General features: G+C 34.4%; 2 protein-coding genes across 2 annotated transcripts; both read left to right on the forward strand.

Moving 5' to 3' along the window:
- The first annotated feature begins 273 nt into the window (after positions 1 to 273).
- Positions 274 to 4,475, forward strand: LOC117105764 (RRP15-like protein). Its single transcript, XM_033247037.1, has 5 exons — positions 274 to 608; positions 1,289 to 1,506; positions 2,385 to 2,479; positions 3,182 to 3,371; positions 4,076 to 4,475. Exons 1-5 carry the CDS (start codon positions 506 to 508, stop codon positions 4,196 to 4,198), a joined length of 729 nt encoding a protein of 242 aa, XP_033102928.1. The 5' UTR covers positions 274 to 505; the 3' UTR covers positions 4,199 to 4,475.
- Positions 4,476 to 12,309: 7,834 nt separating this feature from the next.
- LOC117105823 (transforming growth factor beta-2 proprotein-like) lies at positions 12,310 to 19,773 on the forward strand. Its single transcript, XM_033247122.1, has 4 exons — positions 12,310 to 12,871; positions 16,511 to 16,816; positions 18,387 to 18,458; positions 18,885 to 19,773. Exons 1-4 carry the CDS (start codon positions 12,457 to 12,459, stop codon positions 19,490 to 19,492), a joined length of 1,401 nt encoding a protein of 466 aa, XP_033103013.1. The 5' UTR covers positions 12,310 to 12,456; the 3' UTR covers positions 19,493 to 19,773.
- Positions 19,774 to 21,956: the final 2,183 nt, after the last annotated feature.

The following is a 21,956-nucleotide window of genomic DNA, read 5'->3' on the forward strand; positions in this document are numbered from 1 at the left end:
TTAGTCCAATGAAACTGTTTATCATCTTGATACCTTCCCACGAAAATTCAAAATTGACCCTTCCGGGAACAGGTCAAACGGCAAAAAACCAAATAGGCAATAAGTCAAAACGGCAATGGCCAAAACGGCAAAAAAAACCCCAAAACCTTGAAAACTGCAGCGACTGCAGTGACATCTACTAACTTCTCTTTGCTACAATACTATTTCGACGAGCTATAGGTATACCAAACAGGTCGGTCACACATGTTTGATATTACTATATTAAAATATCGCAGATATTGTATTGATTTGACACACATCATATTGTATTGATTTGACACACATCTGATTGACACAGATTAAAAATATACAGAAATGTATACTTTATATACCTGACTGACTGAATTGTTTGCTCCTTCAATTTTATTACCAAACGGTGTCTATTATATACACGTATCCGTTTATATAGCCGTACTGTACGTGTTTTCTATTGACCTCTCTCTGGACATGTGTTTTTGTTGATAAGATGGCGCAGTCAAAAGTCAAAAGAAAACGTGTTAGCGTATCAGTATCGTATAATTCTGGAAGTGAAGGTGATATCGAAAGTGATGAAGGTTCACCAATTCATGGTAAGGTATAATTTAAGTTGTTTTAGACCTTCTACTAGGATAGATAGAGTAGGTTGTGGGTAGGCCCACCACCAACTCTTGTTGGCTTGCTTGCCATTCACCACAACACAGGCTCCAGCGGCCGGTACAGTCTGAGCGATAGAGACTCACAGGCCTAGCTTTAGAGGTGCAAAAACCGACCAGAAAGTATGCAAGTTTGAGAAAGATTTAAGTTAATCTTGCATGCATTGTTTGATTAAATAAAAGGTAATTTTGTTGATACTAGTATAAAAAGTATTTCATTTGGTATTATTATACCCTACACAGGCACATAGTTACAGACATAATAAACAATAATTATACCCTATGTTACACCTGGTATTATACCCTACGCAGGCACATAACTACAGACATAACTGAAATAAAACACTGAAATCAGGGTCTATTGTATGTTAAATAATGATAATAATACACACCGTTAGACAGCCTACATACAGTAGACCGTTACACCCCGTCCTCGCCACACCATGTATAATAATACCCAACACGCATTTCATGAAACACATTTTTAGAATCGTATTGGCCAACTTGTATACATGATCCTAAAAGGTTATTTTGTCTATAAAAGTATTTCGTTTGCACACAAAACATAGGACAACTAAGAAATAACTAAAAATAAATCTTTAAATTAATTTTCATAGAAAGTACAAAAAAGAATAGAAAACCGAAGCTCAAGGAAACACCAGACGAATTTGAGGATGAAACTGAAGTGGAGGCTGGTGAAGGATGGGCTGATGCTATGGCAAAAATACTCCAAAAAACAGTCGTCAATGAAGGGTCTGCCATCTTAGCAAAATCAAAGTCACACGAAAAAGAAAAAAAGAAGGAAAAAGATGAATATGAAGAAAAAAGAAAAATAGTAAGGTTTCCATGATTATCATGTATGTGTTGTGTGTATTTGTTTTATGGTTAAAGTACCTCCAGACCCAAGGTCCTGGGTTCAAATCTTGTAACACTCCACTGGTATCACCACTGGGTGTAACTTGCAAAAAATTGCAATTTTATTCACATACAGTACAACTCCACTTTTCAATCCTCTTAATGAAGCTTGGTTTCCATACAATCACTTACACTGTACAGAAAGGCCTGCACGAGGAACATATTCGAAAGTATAATACATAGTCCAAGTATTGAAATGCACGCCATCGTGTTGGGATTCAATATTTCAACATTAATTATGTCATCATCAGGAATGAACATATTCTCCGCGCAAAAATTTGGCCTAGAAATCTGTCTGCGCATTTCGGAAAATAAAGGCCGATTTCCGCACAGATTTTGCAGAAAATTGGGCTTTGAACAAATCTTAATATGTAACCAATGCAATTAAGCAGCAATTATTATTCCGCAAATATTTGAGCTGATATTATACTGAGCAATTAAAAACTTAACGGTATGGACAATCGCTAAGCGCTATTGCCGACATATTTTGGTGATGCTGATTGGTTGATCGAATCGGGGAGTCTTCCCGATTGGATCAGGGACTGCCACACAGTACAATGATTTCACTGAAGACACTGCAGCGACAGTGTAACGATTTTAAGGAAACTAGCCTTGACTTAGTATGAAGCGCATCATTGCATCCTGTAACTGGCAAGATTTTTAAGTCTTGCTTAAACAGGATGTGCAGAGATTTTACTTGATCTACAATGTTTGAATACATGTTTGAATATGTGTCTATGTATATAATATGAATCGTCTTTTTTTTGTTTTTTTGTTTTTTGTTTTTTTGTTTTGTAGAAATATACAAAGAAAGCGTGGGAAGATATAGCATACGTAAAACCAAATGTTGAACACAAGGATATAGAACGCAGTTTCCAGAGAACAGCTACCAGGTAATATTGTCACCGTAGATACATGGGAATTGTTTAGGTAGAGGGCAGCATATGTGGAAAAGAGCCAAACTAGTCACTTGTCGAAAAAATCGATATTTAGTTATTAATACAGGGTTAAACAGTAAAATGAGAGTTATAAAATGGTAAAAGAATCATTTAAATCCGACATTTCCTTATGTAGTTACAGGAGTTTAAACATACAGCTGTTTAAAGAACAATATTTGAGGAATCGGTCTTCAAAGTTTATGATTTTGGGCATTTCTCTGGCAGAAACAATCATCAAATTGTTAAAAAAATGTTGTTTTAATATTGAAAATGGGGAAAATAACAAAATAGCATAATATATATTAATATGTAAAGGTTAGTTTAGTGGATAATAAAATAGATTTAAACAATTTCGACATTCCAGCATGTTTTGGCTATTATCTCTGAAACGGGATTTACGACGAGTGACTGATTTGGCTCGTCTTTGCCACATATAGTATAGGGATAATAAACTTATTGTTTACTCCACAGCCACATTGACAGTAATTTATTTTACTTTTTGGTTATCCCGTTGGGCCTTGTGGAGAATCAGTATCAACATTACTAGTTCATTTTGTGAAACTATCTAAGCATTATTTTTATTGAAAATGTCTTTAAAATCCATGTAGCTTGGCTTAACTAAGTAAATGACATTCTGCCATTTGTTTTATTTGTCAGAGGTGTCGTTCAGTTATTCAACGCTGTGAAAAAAGAGCAGAAGACACTGGAATCAAAACTGACAGAAGTCGGAGCATCTGAGAGAAAAAGGGCAAAGGTAGAGTCATCGATGTCTAAAGGTCAATTCTTGAATCTATTGAAGAAAAGTGCCTCCAAAACACAGCAGGCAACTGGTGACAAAGAAACACAGGTAAGACATCTGTAGCATTGGTTGGTAGCTTCCAGGTTATGCCCCTTCACACATTCACAATTTTTCTATAGTAGATCAAGGTTTTAAATTTTTGAAAATCGCAGTGGCATCGTACTAAATGTTGTGGTCAGTCGTAATTCACCGTAGCGCACCAAACTGGATCTTGATGCCATCGTGAAGAAGCATGATTATTTTTATGTAAAAAAAAATCGTGCTCTACCATAGCTGTGACAACAATTATGGTCTACTGCAACAGCATAATATGAGTGTCGTAACATCATTGTGGTTCGTTGTGGTTTTTTTTTTAAATTCATACTCACTTCGGGTAGCCAAAATGTCTCCTCCAACAATGGTCACACGGTAACTATGATAGAGCAAAATTTGTCAACTTTTAAAATTCTTGTTCTACCATAGCAAACATCTTAAACGTGTGAAAGAGGACATTATGGGGTATGAATGAAATCAATATGGTTAGCCACTACCAGTATTACATAAGTTTGACCTGTTAGACCAACGAATTACATTTGGAACCTAACTTACCCCACTTTAAATCTAATTAAAATCTGTCCTAATCAATGATAGCAATATGGTAGTATGTTGGAAATTGTGTCATGGTTCATGGAACTGAAATTTCATAATACAAATTTTTACTGTTCAATTTATTATTATGAATAAATATACAATAATTTATTTTTATTTTACAGGGTTCGTCAAAAAAATCTGGTGCAACATGGGATGTATTAAGAGATAATTTCATGATGGGAGCAACCCTGAAAGACTGGGATAAAGAAAGTGAAAGCGAAACAGAAAATAATGACAGGACTTGAGAAATAAAGACATTTTAAAATTGTAATTATATAATGAGATTATAAAAGGAGATGGGCATTGGTAACATCAGTCCTCAAGTTTTCCATGAGGAAAGTTGGTAGGAATTATTACTGGCTCTGGAGAGAATGTCATACATCTGGGAAAATTATCCATGTGGAATGTTTAGCAATCTTCACTGGCACTAAAGGCAATGTCATCCATTGGGACAGATTTCCAATGTGGGAGGCTGCTAGCAATTATTACTCGCACTGAAGACAATACCATCCATTGGGATAATTCCTCCCACTGAACACAATACCGTTTATTGGGATAAGAGAACATTTTTGTCATAAATACCATTTTTAAGATACTTAAATTTTTAGTCTATTGTATAATTGAGGAATGGTGTGTCTAAGTATATATCACTGGGAAATTGATTTTTGTAATTCATAAATAATAGAGTAACTCTGCACAAATTATTGATGATTGTGATGACAATGGCAGTTTGGTTCCCAATCATTACTGGTACAGTTGACAATGCTTTCCATTGGGACAGATTCCCATGTGGAATGCAGTGCTAGCAACTGTTTACACTGAAGGCAATACCATGTATTATGATAGGAGGATGTTTTCGTCATAAATGTCATTGTAATGGTACTTAAGTTTGTAATCTACTGTAAGATTGAGGAGTAGTTTATTGTCTAAAAATCAATCACTGGGAAATTGCTTTTTATTTGCAATTCATGAGTAAACATGTAACTCTACACAAAATTGATGGTGATGACAATGGCAGTTTTGCAGAGCTGGAATGGTTCGGTTTCCCAACCTGTGCACTTTGCTTCTATCCATGAGCAAGGCACTTTATCTGTGTTGCTTCTCCCCACCCAGGAGCATAAGTTGGTTCCTGGTGTGGTTGCCTGCTACTGCCCCAATAATATAGCAGCAACTCTTAAGCATGTGGACCCAATGACCAAGGAAAACAAAGTGCTTTGTAACAAATGGAAGCGGTGACAATGAAATTTAATAATATAGTGAGCCACTGTGCCTTGAAAATGCCAAAATGTTCAGTTTTGTCTTGTGATTGGCTAGAGATTACAGTTCCATGGTAGGACCTACAGTAACAAGCAAGTCTAGCATTGAATGATGCTATGCACTTTAAGTATATACAACGCATTGTTTTAAACATTGTATCACAGTTCTAATATGGAGTGAAATAAAAATGAAATAAAAAAATGTATGTCAACTTTTATTTTTTAGAATACAAAACATTACAAAACAAGAAAAGTAATAAATCAAGCTGACCCTCTCAGCCTGCCATCTGAAATTAAATCCCTAAACAACATTACTCGTGTATATATATAATATGGTTATGATGTGATGTCATCAAGACTATATTATGGTCTATTAATTCCAAATATTCAATTACCATTTACAATTGAAGTGTCATATTATTAATTCCCAGTAATATTTAACAAATCAATCAGCCGGGTATTCATAGAGCTCCTCATCGGAGCTAATACTTTTTTGATGAAACAGATATACTTTATTTTGATTCAATGTGTTTATGATAGCTGAATATTTCATTCTTAAAATATTATCAGTAAAAAATTAATAACAGAATAGATCAATATTGCTTCCCTGAGCAGTCTTTTTGAAATTACATGGTATTATTTATCGTAAGATAATCAGTGGACCACATGGTTTTTGCATATAGCCTATTTTGTTTTTGTTAAAAAGTATGGAATTTCGAGCACGATAAAACTTGTTTGCTAGAAAAATGTTAACATTCAAAGTTGGAACCTCTGTAGTCATCTAAGTTCCCTATAGCGTCACTTGCTTGGCTGTGATACTTCAGACCTTCCAGACAAAAATAATTGAATGTAAGCGCGCCCTCATAATGTGTATGAAACATTTGACGTAAATTCGTAAGGAGACGTGAGTTTTGTAGTATAGTAACTTCCTTCCAAATTGTTTGTACCTGGTTAGTTCCTACCACAATTCAAGCGGACGCATATCCTAGGTAAGCCTACTACACATAAATCAGTGACTCACGTACCCCACTTTGTTTTGTAAACGTCACGGATGACGTAATTGTGCGCACGTTTACCTACGACAACATGAAGGGTTTATTTTAGAATCCTTTGTCAAACAAGTCTGCGAAAATGTCGGGTATACCCTCAGTTTGAATAGAATATAAAAACCCCTTATTTTTCCAAACTTTATCTTACATATATGGCACAATAAATAATGGTAGGCCTAGGCCTAAATTGAAAATACAGTTTCACGATCAGAGGTTGCAGTCATTGTTTCAAATGGTCACATTTACCATTTGGGTTGCTATAAACTGAAAATGATCAACATAATATGATAATAAAAATAATCATTTCCGTAAACAACGCGTTGGTAGAATGACTGGGCCTACCGTTCTTAACAACTTAGGAATCAAGAGGTATTACTCTTAATTTTAATACAAAGGTTATTGTTTCTTTAATCTCTGTACATAAATGGTTCAGATAGATAATCTTCAAATCAACTCTATTAAAATATGAGATTTTGATTGACATGGGACCAAGACGCTAAAGTTTAAGAGAATTGCGTGCAGGCCTAATTAATGTAGGCCTACTATAATTGCGCGCGCAACTTTAGAAACATATACTGGACGTAGACCTATACACAGGCCTAAGTGGTAGTCGGCAAATAGGACGAAGAAGTCAATTTGGTGCAGTCTACAGTAATTAATTATCATGAACGTTTCGCCCATAGATCTTGGTGTCCGTATGTGGCATTTTCATATATAAGAAAGACATAGGTCTACGGACGATCGAAAACGTGCGCGCGTAAAAATAAATAAATTGCAACTTATCAACACCTCGTCCTTCAATGTTGTTTTCTTTTCTGTTGATCCAAAAATATTGGTAAAACGTTTACTTACACGACGATTTGCTTGTGATCCTCCAGCACTGTCAAGTGTACTGTCATGTTAGTACCTCTTTTTGAACATCAATATTTTCCTTTGCATTACTACTTTCAATAAATTATTGAACATATCGATTTATACAGAAATGTTTTTTTCATCACACCCCCTTTGGAAAAAGCCGTGAACTCTCAAGTGGGCCTTACTTATTAGCGCAACAAAATTGTCTGAAACGTGAGGCGTAAGTAATAATGGTGCGGTCTGGCACGACTGCCAAAATGCAATCGGAAGTGTAACACCACCAATAAAATCTATTCCTAGCCTCAGAGTTCTCTAAGGACCATATTTGTATACCTTGACGGATAAGATCACGACATAGTCAGGGTTATGCAGTTGTTTTGGTTTGAAGGAATATGGGCTAGACTAGCGTAGCAGACGAAGATGACGCTGGTCGCAAAAGTGGGCGGTATAATCATACCGGATCTAAGAGCGACTTGTCTGACTGGAATAAGGTTTTCTGATAATACTCCGTTGCCTAGACCTGTCTCTTATACACATCTAGATGTGTATAAGAGTATACTTTCCTTTTGCGATTTAATTCACGTACATGGTAAACTTGGAAACAGGGAGATATTGAAACGATTAACTAACATCTTAAGAACAAACAGTTCATATAGTAAATTAAATGGATTTTTAAATGCGTTTGTTTGAATCGAAACACAATCATACACTAATATAGGTCAGGCCTACTACTGTCACTGATTACACAGTGACGTTAAGCTTTTCGTGCTTAACCATGGCTCTATACCCGGTTTTTGTGTCGACCGTATTGAACAATGCCTATTTGATTCCAAAAACAAAAGAACGTTTGTCAGCTACCGAAATGCATATGGCAATGCACATAACATATTAATAAAATTCGTCTGTTTGCTTAATATTTAGTTTCATAAGTACACTGCGTGGCTCCTATATACTGAGTAGGCCCACGAATGCTGATACTGTATCGTGATTGACTCCTGCGGTTTCCAGGTGTTAGTGCGGAAAGTTCTTAGAAAGTAGAAACCGCGAAACATTAAAGGGGATTTCCAAGTTTTGACAATAATAAAAGATAATAAAGAGACCTCCTTTGCAATCGTACCTCTTTAATTTTACACGTTTAACCAGATTGATCAATCCAAGTTCTGTGATTGGCTGATAATTTTTTAGACGCGTGCGTTCACGATACTGTATTATACGCGCGCGTATTGTATACGCGACAATGACGTCATATAAGAGTCACTTTAATATACACACGTCTTCAACAAAAACAGGGCTAGCCAGACACTGAATGTATTAAAAGTTCATTTCACAGTTGCCAAGGCCATTGGGTGATTTAAGTAATTAACGACCTCTTTGTGTTAATTACCGTGACATTTATCCGAATTTCAGCACCATTGACCACAAAGGTAAACATCATAAAATTACCCCTGGCTTAGGACCTTATTAGGTTTTCACTAAGTTCAATGTTTTACATTTCGCTAGCTAATCGCTTGCCGAATATGAAAACATTCCGAAAAATGCTCTTGATCCACTCGGAATTCAATAAAAGAAAAATTAAAAAACCCAGAAATATTAATACTCTATAATCAAGAAAAGTTAATACTCCTGAATGGAGACAATCACAGATAAATTTCTGGTTTGTGTGAGTTAAGGCACCTAAATTTCCCTCTCCAGGAGGGGTAACGTAGTAGTGTTAAAGACTCGTTGTGCGAGAGAAATGACGAATCCCCACAGCACCGTTTCACAATATAGTCAAAGAGCTTATGAGCTCAGGACCCCGGTTTTGAATTTAACAAGCTATAATATTAACACTTATTTCTATTTCAGTACAGGAATGTTGACATTACAATATAATGCAAAAATTCAAAAGAACTGGCTCCGTTTCTTTTTAGAAAGCTATGTCGCCCTCTATAATTGTATAAGTTTGTTGAACGTCCTAGCATTATGAAAACATTAGACCGTGGGACGATTAGATGATTAGGGACGGGCGAATAGCCAGATCGTTTACTTGATTTCGATACAATGACTCTGCATAAGTGGCATCAAGACATTTTTCCATTGAATTCTCCAGCAGCACACCTAAGTCAGTATGTAGGCTACCAGTGCTTAACCATAATTAAATGGGCACGTGAATGTAAATTGGAAACGATTAACACTGATGTATCAAAAGTTTGTACTAAGTTTTAAAAACCAGTATCAAAATGTTAATCGAGAGAGATTGATCTTTATCTTTATTGAATCGCATGCACCATGGAAACTACCACGAAAAGGCAGAATGCTCACAGAAAGCACTATTTGGAAAAAGTTGTGCGCTACCCCGACACGACTGTGTTGCGTGAAAACTGTAGGGTAATCAGCGAAACCGAGGCGTAGGCCTATTCTAGATTCCCGATGGGGACGGTACATTTTTTTTCTATTACATCACTAGTGGATGTGTTTTTCCATAACGTGTTTAATACCAAGTGTGTAAACGTTATTATTTCATAAGCCGACATTATATACCTAAATTACCTATTTATTTATTTTATTTATTTATCTATTATAAATCCATCTATTATTATTATTATTATTATAATAATATATATATATATTGTGTAAAAAATGATGATCCAATTCAGCTTTAATGAAGCGTGGGATATCTTCTCATACTTCCTAAGCAAACAAATTGGCAGGTCTTCCGAACTAAAATCCTTAATGATGGAACCAAACCTATTATTATTATTATAATATATATATATATATATATATATATATATATATATATATTGCAATACAATAATAATTATAAACGGAAACTACGTTAAGTACTAATAGGTAACGATAGGCACGTGGTTTACTTGTAATTATCTTCTGATGTGAGATAATGTTGTATAGCAAGGTAAAGGTTAGGGATACGAAAGGAAGATACATCACATAGGGACATACAGTTGAACCCTTCATATGAGGGGACATCCTCGGGACTGAAATAAGTGCCCTTAATAGGAATATCCTCTGATTAGGGGTATCCTTAACAGGGGATTGGTCGTAGTGTATAAATAAGATTTCCCTCGTTTTGTGGCCGAAAAGGTGTTCACTTAATAGAGGTGTCCCTTTAAAAGGGGTGGCCCAGAGGAGGGGTTCTACTGTAATTATATAATGGTCTATTCCTTTTTGGAGGATTTTTTTTGTATACACTTTTTGCTTTTTTTACATTTCAGTCATTTTTTATTTCAAACACAACAAAAAAAATACAGCAAGGTATAAAATGCAATCAAAATAATCGAGATTAATAAAAAAAAAAATTATAATTCATGAAAGGGATTGTACTGATTACGGTATTCTAATAGTAGGCCTACTTCATTGTTAGATTGTCTCTTTTATTTTATTTCATTTTAAACTATTTATTTGATAATCAATAAATTATTGAACATATCGATTTATACAGAAATGTTTTTTTCATCACACCCCCTTTGGAAAAAGCCGTGAACTCTCAAGTGGGCCTTACTTATTAGCGCAACAAAATTGTCTGAAACGTGAGGCGTAAGTAATAATGGTGCGGTCTGGCACGACTGCCAAAATGCAATCGGAAGTGTAACACCACCAATAAAATCTATTCCTAGCCTCAGAGTTCTCTAAGGACCATATTTGTATACCTTGACGGATAAGATCACGACATAGTCAGGGTTATGCAGTTGTTTTGGTTTGAAGGAATATGGGCTAGACTAGCGTAGCAGACGAAGATGACGCTGGTCGCAAAAGTGGGCGGTATAATCATACCGGATCTAAGAGCGACTTGTCTGACTGGAATAAGGTTTTCTGATAATACTCCGTTGCCTAGACATCGCACTCTACTAGGGTGGACTGTCTGAATGGAACAATAGATACACGGCAAAACTTTCGTTTTTATTTTTATGATGAGAAATACCTATTACCAGAGTGAAGAAGATATGTGAAATAGGATCATTTTGTTGCAGTATAAAGATAGCAATCACCCCCGCGCTAATCCCAAATTAGATTAGAAATGAATGTTAGTTCGTATCTTAGTTTCTTGTTTTGCTTATGACAATAAAGACATGTTATCTTGTACTCTATATCTAGTAGGCCGCACTGTGATACCCATATGGTTTTTATTGAGAATCAAAAATAGTGACAGTCTATATACATTTGTCTAGGCCAATTATTAATCCTAAAATGTATGTTGTTTTAATGGCAGATAATTTATCCAAGATGCTTATTGGAGTAAAACATTCCCTGCTATTAAATTCTACATTCTAGGCCTACATGTTAATCTTATGTAGATAATTATTGGACCTTTTTTTGGTAGGCCCATGCCTTCGAATTCATGTTCAATCGGAAAATTTTCTTTGGTTATGTAGGCCTAAACATAATAAATTTATGCTAAACTTTTTATAATTTCAGTTTTAAGTATTTTTTCTAATTACCATATCACTAAATTTGTTCAAAATATAATTGTTTATGTATTTGCACTTGGACGCACCATGGCAGTGTGTAGATTATTGTTGGAGAAAATGAGATTCACTAAAACTGAAAATCAGAAACTCTTGCATCAATCACCCAGAACAATATAGGCCTAATCAGACATTGAGAAGTTCCACTATGTTGTCACCAGCTAGTAATCAGAGCACTGAAATACGAGGCTACCAATACTCTTGTTGAACAAAGGCAACTTGGGTAAGTACCCGGCTCCGAGAGTCTCAAACAAATACCGTTTGAACAGACTCCGATTCGAACCTCTTTATTCAAACCTCTGTATTTAACCCTATCACTCCGCTACATGCTTAATATTAAAATGTCGCACTCATCTCACCACATGATATTATTGGAACTAATTATAAACCCCGATGCTTCTGGAGACTCCAATTCGATTGTTAAAACATTTGCCGAACATGAACACATGATATCTCAGACCGTCGGAGCGTCCACCTTATCAACTTTTGACATCAATGCCATTATATGAGATGTACGCCCACGTTAAAGTATCAACCGACAGAGAACAAAGTCATAATGCATTTTGTAATGGAATGAACACACCTGTCATTTTTAGTCCAACTGTTTTGCAAAGGGATTGAGTTATAGCGAAATATATGGCCTGAAAACCCATCATCATTCTAGACACATTATTGTGCAGGAAACTACGCCCCCATACGTCGGCACATATATAGCCAAGGATTCTGTTAAAAGGTTCTTCAATTGAGAACTTGCTATAGTCTGAATGGTCCGAAGTACCAAGGCCGGTTGTAGTGTGCCAAGTAGGCCTACCCTTTATATTACTGGATACATATTTAAACCGTCGCGTTGCTGAAACGCCGGCTGACTTTCCGAATCATGAACTTGTACACATTTTTAAATTATAATTCGAATACCAGCATATTCGGCAAAATGCCTAGGAGGACTACTATGACAATGTACTGTTTTGCTTTAGTTTTTATTGTTTGTTTTGAAATTTGCTCAAGTTCCCAGTGTATGTTAGACATTTACCAATATGAAACGAAAAGGACAGCGGCAATACGCGGTCAAATTTTGAGTAAACTAGGAATGACTGTACCCCCAAAGGATAGTGGACCAGAAATAATCCCAAAAGAAGACGAAGAAAAGTGGAATGAAACACAGAGGATTTTGGATGAACAATGGTCGGAAAAGTTGGAAGCATGTCATAAATATTCAAGCGAAGATGAATATTATGCAAAACTTACAAAAACATATTCATTGGAGAAAGATTGGCCAAGATCAACAACAGACGGTAAGTAAAATCTATAATTTGACGTAATTTAGGCCTATGATGCTCCAATCTGTCAATATAGACATATTATATTAATACTGTATAACCTAACAGTGAATGCAGCAGCCTATATCTATAGGAAATTACTTGGGATGACAAGAAATTTACGGACAAAACGACGGTTGCAAATATCGATAAAAATGTAATATTAAATGAAACACTTTACTTTTTTGTTGTTCTACAAACAATAATAAACACCATTTTAATGAGCCCGCCAACGAATAACATTCTAGATTCACTAAAGTAGAGCACAAGTACGATTGCTTCGTACACATGAATCGTGATTGTGTTAATTAGTATACAGTAATGTGCGACTATTTATTAGTAATACACATGTGCGATGTGATAATTCTAATCATGTAGTAAGTGCAGAAACATTGACAAAAGTTAAAATTCACGCTCAAATACCTGGCGAAATGTCAAGTGTTGGGCTGAAACCCCAAATATCACAACTGTAACTCTCTCTGGGACGCATTGTACTTTCGAGTTTATCCACCAGACGGCTACAGTTACGAGGTATTGTCCTCGTTTCTCCAGACCCCAGACTCGCATTGTCTTGAATCAACATACGATGTTAACAGACTTATAATACTCATAGGTACTTTTAAAATCCGATTTAATTTTCTGTCTAGAGAATAGACATTCTTTTGTAAAAACACACAGAATTCTAACAATTTCCAGAGTGTTATATTTTACAGTTATAGAAGTAAAAGTCTCGTTACTAAAAATAGAAGTGTGCCTTTACCATGCAAAAAATAAGAGGTGCATTTTACTCTTACTATCTACTATTCGTGTAAAATGTTAGTTCTGCAGTACCATTTTATTTATCATAGTGGGATTTATAACTTAATAAATTGACAATACCTTTTTACAAGCGAACCGATTGATGAAACAACCTAATTTAAATGGACTGAATCAAACCAAACGGTGGGTTTAACCCAATTTCCGTATTGCCTAGGCCTACAATAAAGAAAAGTGCTAACCTTTCGAGTTTCATTTCGATTTGTATAATAAGGTCAATTATTTAATTAAATGATAATTTGATTGATAGCCCTATAATAAGCACTCTTTTCGACAATTTACTTGAACATAGTATTGCTGTAATGAAAAATAATCAAGGGCATGATTGTTGACCTTCATTACACCTTGTCATCGTAATGGGTGGGCTTGTTAACCCCAATACAGCCGTTTCCAATAAATATCACATTTAGTATCCCGGATATGATAATGTTCCAAGTTCAAAACTAACTCAATCATAGCAAGATTTAATTTAGTTGGAAAAGGGGTATCTGTGCTAAATGATAAAACATTGAGTTCGTGTTCATTTAGATTGAATTCCGAAAAAATGTTATGATATTAGGAGACTTTTTCAGATTTTTGGCACTATAATGAAAGACGTTGTTTATAATAAACGTACACGAAAAATAATTATGCCTATTAGATTATTTAGATTATGGAGAGTGGGTAAATAGATATAAATGCTAAGTACCAGTTACGGTATATTATGCTTTATAATAAATAATAATTAAAAAAAACCCCCAAATATTAATTTCATTTGAGAAAAACAACCTTGGAGAATTAAAAAAAAAATTTTTTTTCTTAAAGTTTAACCAAAATGATTAATTTGCTCCCTTTAAAACGTTCGTCCGTTTCCGGTGAACTTACATCAGTTAAATTTTGTGAAGTACTACTTTACTTGAAAAGTCAAATATTTATAGAAATTAGCAGAATGTTCATTTACATACACTGTAGGCCTGTTATTATGGTTTCTTTTTTCGTTGAAATAAACGTAATTATCGCCAGTATATAATTAATTCTTTAGGAAGTTTGAAGAACTTGCAGAATATGTTCAGTTTCTGCAAAAGTAAATATGGAACTCCGATAAGAAGTTTATTGATGGGTATTCTATTAACAAGCATGATGACTAATTCAGTTAAGAAGCTACTGAAAATGAAAACCAGTTGAAATCTCATACGTTGCATTATGAGATCAGAATTTGCTCATTAAATCTTGAATTCCCAAGCGGATACGTAGACGGATATATTTGACAAGGGATACTAAACCAACACGTGTCTATTCACCCATGACGTCACCTAGCCAATTTCCTTTAAGGTTTTGTAAACTGGCTACGGACGCAAACGAAATGCTAACCTATTTCAGTCTTTTCATTTGAGCAAAAACGAAATATCATTTTTAAAATGTCGGTATCTGCTTTGTGATTGGAACGCATAAGTGGCCCGTGGTAAAATTTAGGCATTTTAAATGACGATGTTTAGGCCTTACCATTAATAACAATTCACACTTGGCCCTACATAGAAAGTATGTGTGATCGCAATACATCCCCCTCACTTTTTGAATGTTCTGCTTTGGTTGATGCACCGAACACGAATTAAATAAATTATTATGGGTCATGTTTTTAAGTAGATCACTGAATAGCTGGCCTAGTTCGGCTACCTGCACCATCAACATAAAATTATGTTAGGCATATAAATTGATAGAAGACAAAGGGAATTCTTCAAAATATAACAGTATGATATTGGGTTTATTGACTCTCTAGTTAAGAAAAAAATAAGGCCAACATACGTATAGACAGGCATAAGTGGACATTGTAAGAAAACATTAAAAAGATGGGTAGATGACTGTTGCTAGTAGATATGTTACGAGAAACCTTCCTCAAAGATTATGAAGTTCACCTAACTGCTCTTAAGATAGAATATTATAGACCATAACAATATGCTGATTTTTAGAACAAAGTCTTACATTTTGTAACACTTTTTTTATGTTGTTCAAGTAGACCTAAGTTTATTAGTATAACTATTCGAGTATAAAGTAGGCCTAAAGTACTTTTTTCTACCAAACTTAACGTCAAGATATTTAGATGTTCTTTTGAAATGTTCACATTATTATTTGTTGATTTTTAAAATCAGAATCTGCGGGTTTTTATGTTTCTTTAGGATCATTACTATTATTTTATCGTGATACAATTTGAACCATAAAGTACAGTTTGAAGTTGTTGCTATAGGGTTGTTACATATTATTAGAGCTTCACAAGATTGGACTAAGACGATCCGACGGACGTTATTTTTATATAATATGTATGGCTATAATGATCAAAATGTTTATAATGTGCAAAGTGATACAAAATGATACAAGTCGCAGTTTACCATTAGAGTTTGTTTTAAATTTCATTCAGTCTCTTTAAGATTTACTGGTACAATTTGTTAAAAAATCTGGAAATTTCCCCAATATTTTTTAAATAAAAATAACTAATTATTGAATTTGACATTTAAAAGAATAAAAATAAGACGTCAATGTAAATCAACAAATATTTTTTCACAGATTATATACGTTTTACTATAGAAAAACGTAGTAACCAGCACATTTAATATAGAAATAGTATTAATGAAATAATTTCTCATTTCAAATGAAAGTAAATATAACACCTTGATTAAACATTAAACTAAGTAAAATATCAAATTTTATTGGTTATTAGTTCTTCAAGAAATGTAACGCTATCAAAAGAAATATGAATTTGTGTGACGCGTTCTTGTCACAAATACAAATACCATTTGATTAAAGTTGTTAATATTTCTTTCACAGAACATTTCAAAAAATATTACGAAGAAAATCAATTCAAATACTCGATGTTCTATAAGTTTAATATAAGCGATCTTCAAAGAATGTCGAAGTCTATAGAAATAACGGAAGCCCAGCTGAGAATTTTTAAAGCAAATAGATCGGAAGCAACTGTTGAAGAGCAACATATTGAGTTATTCTCCATTGAGAGTATGAACAACTCGACCCCTGTGCGCAGGTTCCTGGGGGCAAGCGTGGTCAACACTAAGGAGGACGAATGGCTAACATTCGACGTAAGAGAGGCGATTCAGAGGTCCTTCAGCACATGTGGTAAGTAAACCGATGTAAATGTATGTTCATTATATATCTTGTGTCTTTTTCTATTTTTTATCACAGTAGCGCGTCAAAACGAGCGCGTATTGGTTGTCAAGGAATTTTGTATTCTTTACCACACAAAAAGTCCTTAACAACAGTAGTGCGTATTTTGACGCGCTTTCTTGATTTCACGAACTAACACAATCTACTTTGATTGTGTTAGTTCGTGATGTGAGTGACGAATTAAAATGCAAGCACCTTAATGAAACCACAGTTCCACTTCATGATTGTCATTAAAACCTTGAATGTATAAAATCCAAATTCACACTACTGGATTCAATTACTGAAATCAGGACTTTCCCACCAATGAAAATTTGACCAATTTCCCCAGATTATATTCATAATTCTTATGTTTCAGGACTATGTCCGTCCCAGATATCGTCAGACCTGCTTATGCTTAATCTTTTCATCCACGATTTTATTATTATAAACCATACAATTAATTTAGTAATTTAACAAAATCATTATAGGCCTATGTGTTCAGTATGTATTGTCATTGTGTCAATAGCGATCAGAGCACTTTGGTGAATCGTGTAGTAGGCCTATTGGATAGTCGATGCAGCAATTTTTGTTTGGGCGCGAACTTATATCATACATTTATAAATGAATGAATAAATAAATGAATGAATAGTTAGAAAACGTAAGAAATTACTGTAAAACTATCATTAAATCACGGTAGGCCTAATCAGTTTTATAACATTTTATCTTATCTTAAATTCAGAATGTAATATAGGCCTATGACTTACATCCAGAAATCAGCATTTAATAACAGAGAATAATAGGCCTATGCCGAATAAATTATACAAAAATACATTTACCTATCGTGGCACACAATTAGAACAGTACCGCACAAAAATATTATCGCACAGCAATATCTGAAATGCAGCTATCTGGATTTATGCATCGGCCCAAGAAGGACCTTAAATACATGAAACAAATTGATGCTTCATAAACAAAACATATGTAGGCTTATGAAGTGGAGGAGCTATTCTGGCAGTTAAATATGGCTGAAAGTGTAATTACGGTAGTGGTTAGCCTCGTAAATTCGGTGGAGGTGCATGATGGATCGTGTGTCATCTTTAATACCTTATTACTCTACCTTGACTGTACAAAAGTACCAAAAAAAACCAAAAAAAAACACGACATTTCTTGATAACCGCTCCCCCATGTGGATATTTTATTAGTAAACATAATACAGTAAGGTGGTATAGTGCATAGACTAGACACACACTCCCGCTGCAGCTGGGAGCCTTTTTTTCAGTTGTATTGTTACTTTTGTTGTAAAGGTTATGTTATCGTCTTTGTTTTGTTTAAGATAACAGATTAAAAAAAAATATATATAGCCAGCGTAATAAATATTTAGAATTCGTTAAATTTCAAAAGAGGTGTGATGCAATATAGAAAGTTATTTCAATCTTTTGCTACAACAACCTCCAAACATGCAAAGCTTACAAGTCCAGCTTGTGTTTCTTTTCCAAAGGAAATTAATGAGTAAAAGGATTTGTATTTTGTTTCCATCTTACAGACAATTTAGGCTTCGAATTGACGACCCATTGTGATCCGTACGAACGACAAAAATTACAAATTGCTCTAGCAGGTGAGAATTCTTCTTTTTCTTTTATATTTTATATGGAATATGTAAAATTACTTAATATACACATATATAAGAGAGTTAGCATCAAAATATTGAGTTGCACATATGTACCAAATAAGTATAACATGTGAGTTTAAGTATACTAAATCAGTGACAGGTTGACGTGGTACGGAACAATGTATATTTCGTCCTGTTCTCAGGATTCATTCAGAGTTAATAAAATAGTGATCAAAATAACTTCGGAGGGATGGTGATATGTTGCCAGGTACCGGTATCTTACTTGCCTATGCAGCCTTCCAATATTGAGGCACATGAAACACGGAAAGAAAAACAAAAACAACAAGCAGAATAATGCAACAATGTACAATGAATAAATATGAATTAAACCAATATATAATTACAACTACAAATATTTCTTTCCATATTCAGGCCCATCTCAACAGACAAGAGTCCCAAGTCAAGGAGTTCGAGGAGACACGTCAAATGATGACGAAACTACGGCCCAGTATTTCCTCAAACCTGGATCGCACCCCACACTGATAGTATTCTACAGTGCCACTCCAAACGCAATGTCTGGCAATATTGAAGAAACGACTGTTCAACTGAATTTGTCACCAGGATCACAGAGTTATGAGGACGAACGCGACGGTGGAACACATCATCGCACGAGAAGGAACGACCGACGACGTCGAACTCCCGAACTCAACGAGGATTTTTGCGATTACGAAACTTCAAAACGCTGTTGTCTCCGGGAATTTTATATTGACTTCGAAAAACATCTGAATTGGCGGTGGATACGGCGACCACGTGGTTACAGAGCCAACTTTTGTGCAGGTAGTTGTCCGTACATGTGGGGCACCGATGTAATGAATACACAAGTGATAGGTCTATACAAGAAAATGAACCCAGATGCATCCCCCTCCCCATGTTGTGTGTCTAAGAACCTGAAACCACTATCCATTTTATATTACGAAGGAAACAAACCAATAGTAACCAAGTTAACAGATATGATAACAACGTCATGTAAATGTAGCTAAGATCAATTTAAATTTATTTATCTTAATTTATTATCAATGTTCCCTACAACTCCAAGAGTTGTTTTCTATATATTTTGTTCGTTCATCTAAATGTTTGTCCTAGATATGTGTTTGTTTCCGTTTGGTTTGTAGATATTAATGGGAAATAAGGTACCCGAACGTAATTCAATTATTGTCAATATCCACCGTATATGCCTACAATATTAGTTCGTTATTAGTAAAACACTCCGAAAAACACTAAATTTAGTATTAAAAATGATACACATTCGTTTCTAGTGAAATTGTTTTATGACTTCTTGTGTTCGTCGATTGATTAGTTTAAGCCTGGAAAAAATTAACCCAAATGTCATCAGCAAAATCATCACAACATCGAAAACAAATTCATCACATCAACAACAGAATCACATTGTCAACAAAATCATCACATCATCATTAACAACAAAATCATCACATAATCAGCAGCAACAACGTCATTATATCATCACCAACAACAAAATCATCACATCATCAGCAAAAACAAAATCATTACATCATCAGCAACAACAAAATAATTATATCATCAGCAACAAGAAAATCACATTAAAAACAAAACCATCACATCAGCAACAACAAAATAATTATATCATCAGCAACAACAAAATCACATTGTCAACAAAACCATCACATCAGCAACAACAAAATCACACTGTCAACAAAATCATCACATTATCAGCAAGAACAACATAATTATATCATCAGCAACTACAACATCACATTGTCAACAAAACCATCACATCAGCAACAACAAAATCACATTGTCAACAAAATCATCACATTATCAGCAACAAAATCATCACATTATCAGCAAGAACAACATAATTATATCATCAGCAACATCACATTGTCAACAAAATCATCACATCATCAGCAAAAACAAAAAAATCATCACATTATCAGCAAGAACAAATAATTATATCATCAGCAACAACAAAATCACATTGTCAACAAAACCATCACATCAGCAACAAAAAAAAATCACATTGTCAACAAAATCATCACATTATCAGCAACAACAAAATCATCACATCACCAGCAACAACAAAATTACTTGTCAACAAAATCATCACATCATCAGCAACAACAAAATCATCACATTATCAGCAACAACAAAATAATTATATCATCAGCAACAACAAAATCACATTGTCAACAAAATCATCACATCATCAGCAACAACAAAATCACATTGTCAACAAAATCATTACATCATCAGCAACAACAAAATCATCCCATTATCAGCAACAACAAAATCACACTGTCAACAAAATCATTACATCATCAGCAACAACAACATCATCACATTATCAGCAACAAGAAAATAATTATATCATCAGCAACAACAAAATCACATTGTCAACAAAATCATCACATTATCAGCAAAACAGAATAATTATATCATCAGCAACAACATCATATTGTCAACAAAATCATCAAATTATCAGCAAAACAAAATAATTATATCATCAGCAACAACAAAATCACATTTTCAACAAAATCATCACATCATCAGCAACAACAAAACCATTACATCATCAGCAAGAACAAAATAATTATATCATCAGGAACAACAAAATCACATTGTCAACAAAATCATCACATCATCAGCAACAACAAAATCATCACATTATCAGCAAGAACAAAATAATTATATCATCAGCAACAACAAAATTACTTTGTCAACAAAATCATCACATCATCATCAGCAACAACAAGATCACATTGTCAACAAAATCATTACATCATCAGCAACAAAATCATCACATTATCAGCAAAACAAAATCACACTGTCAGCAAAATCATCACATCATCAGCAACAACAAAATCACCACATTATCAGCAAAACAAAATAATTATATCATCAGCAACAACAAAATCACATTGTCAACAAAATCATCACATCATCAGCAACAACAACAAAATCATCACATCATCAGCAACAACAAAATCATCACATCATCAGCAACAATAATATCATTATATCATCAGCAACAACATAATCATAACATCATCAGCAACAACAAAATCACCATAGCATCAGCAACGACAAAATCATCGCAACATCAAAAACAACAAAATCATTGTATCAGCAACAACAAAATCACATTGTCAACAAAATCATCAGCAACAACAAAATCATCACAACATCAAAAACAACATAATTACATCATCAGCAAAGTAACATTCTCAACAAAATCACATCAATAAATCATAATATTAAAAGCATGAACAAGATCATCACTATATGAGTCAGTCAGGTTATCTTGATCTTCTGATTTTCCAAACATGAATCCAAAGTAAGCCACATTTACACTAGACACGATACAGATGTGCGCAGTGTATAAACTACGCGATGATATGTCGTTGTCGTGTCGTAATCGTGTCTAGTGTAAATGTGGCTTAAAGAAACGATTTGAACTTCTACAAA

This window comes from Anneissia japonica, unplaced genomic scaffold, assembly GCF_011630105.1.
Source record: "Anneissia japonica isolate Jap-2015-1 unplaced genomic scaffold, ASM1163010v1 scaffold287754_len4335492_cov202, whole genome shotgun sequence".
NCBI classification, from domain to species: domain Eukaryota; kingdom Metazoa; phylum Echinodermata; class Crinoidea; order Comatulida; family Comatulidae; genus Anneissia; species Anneissia japonica.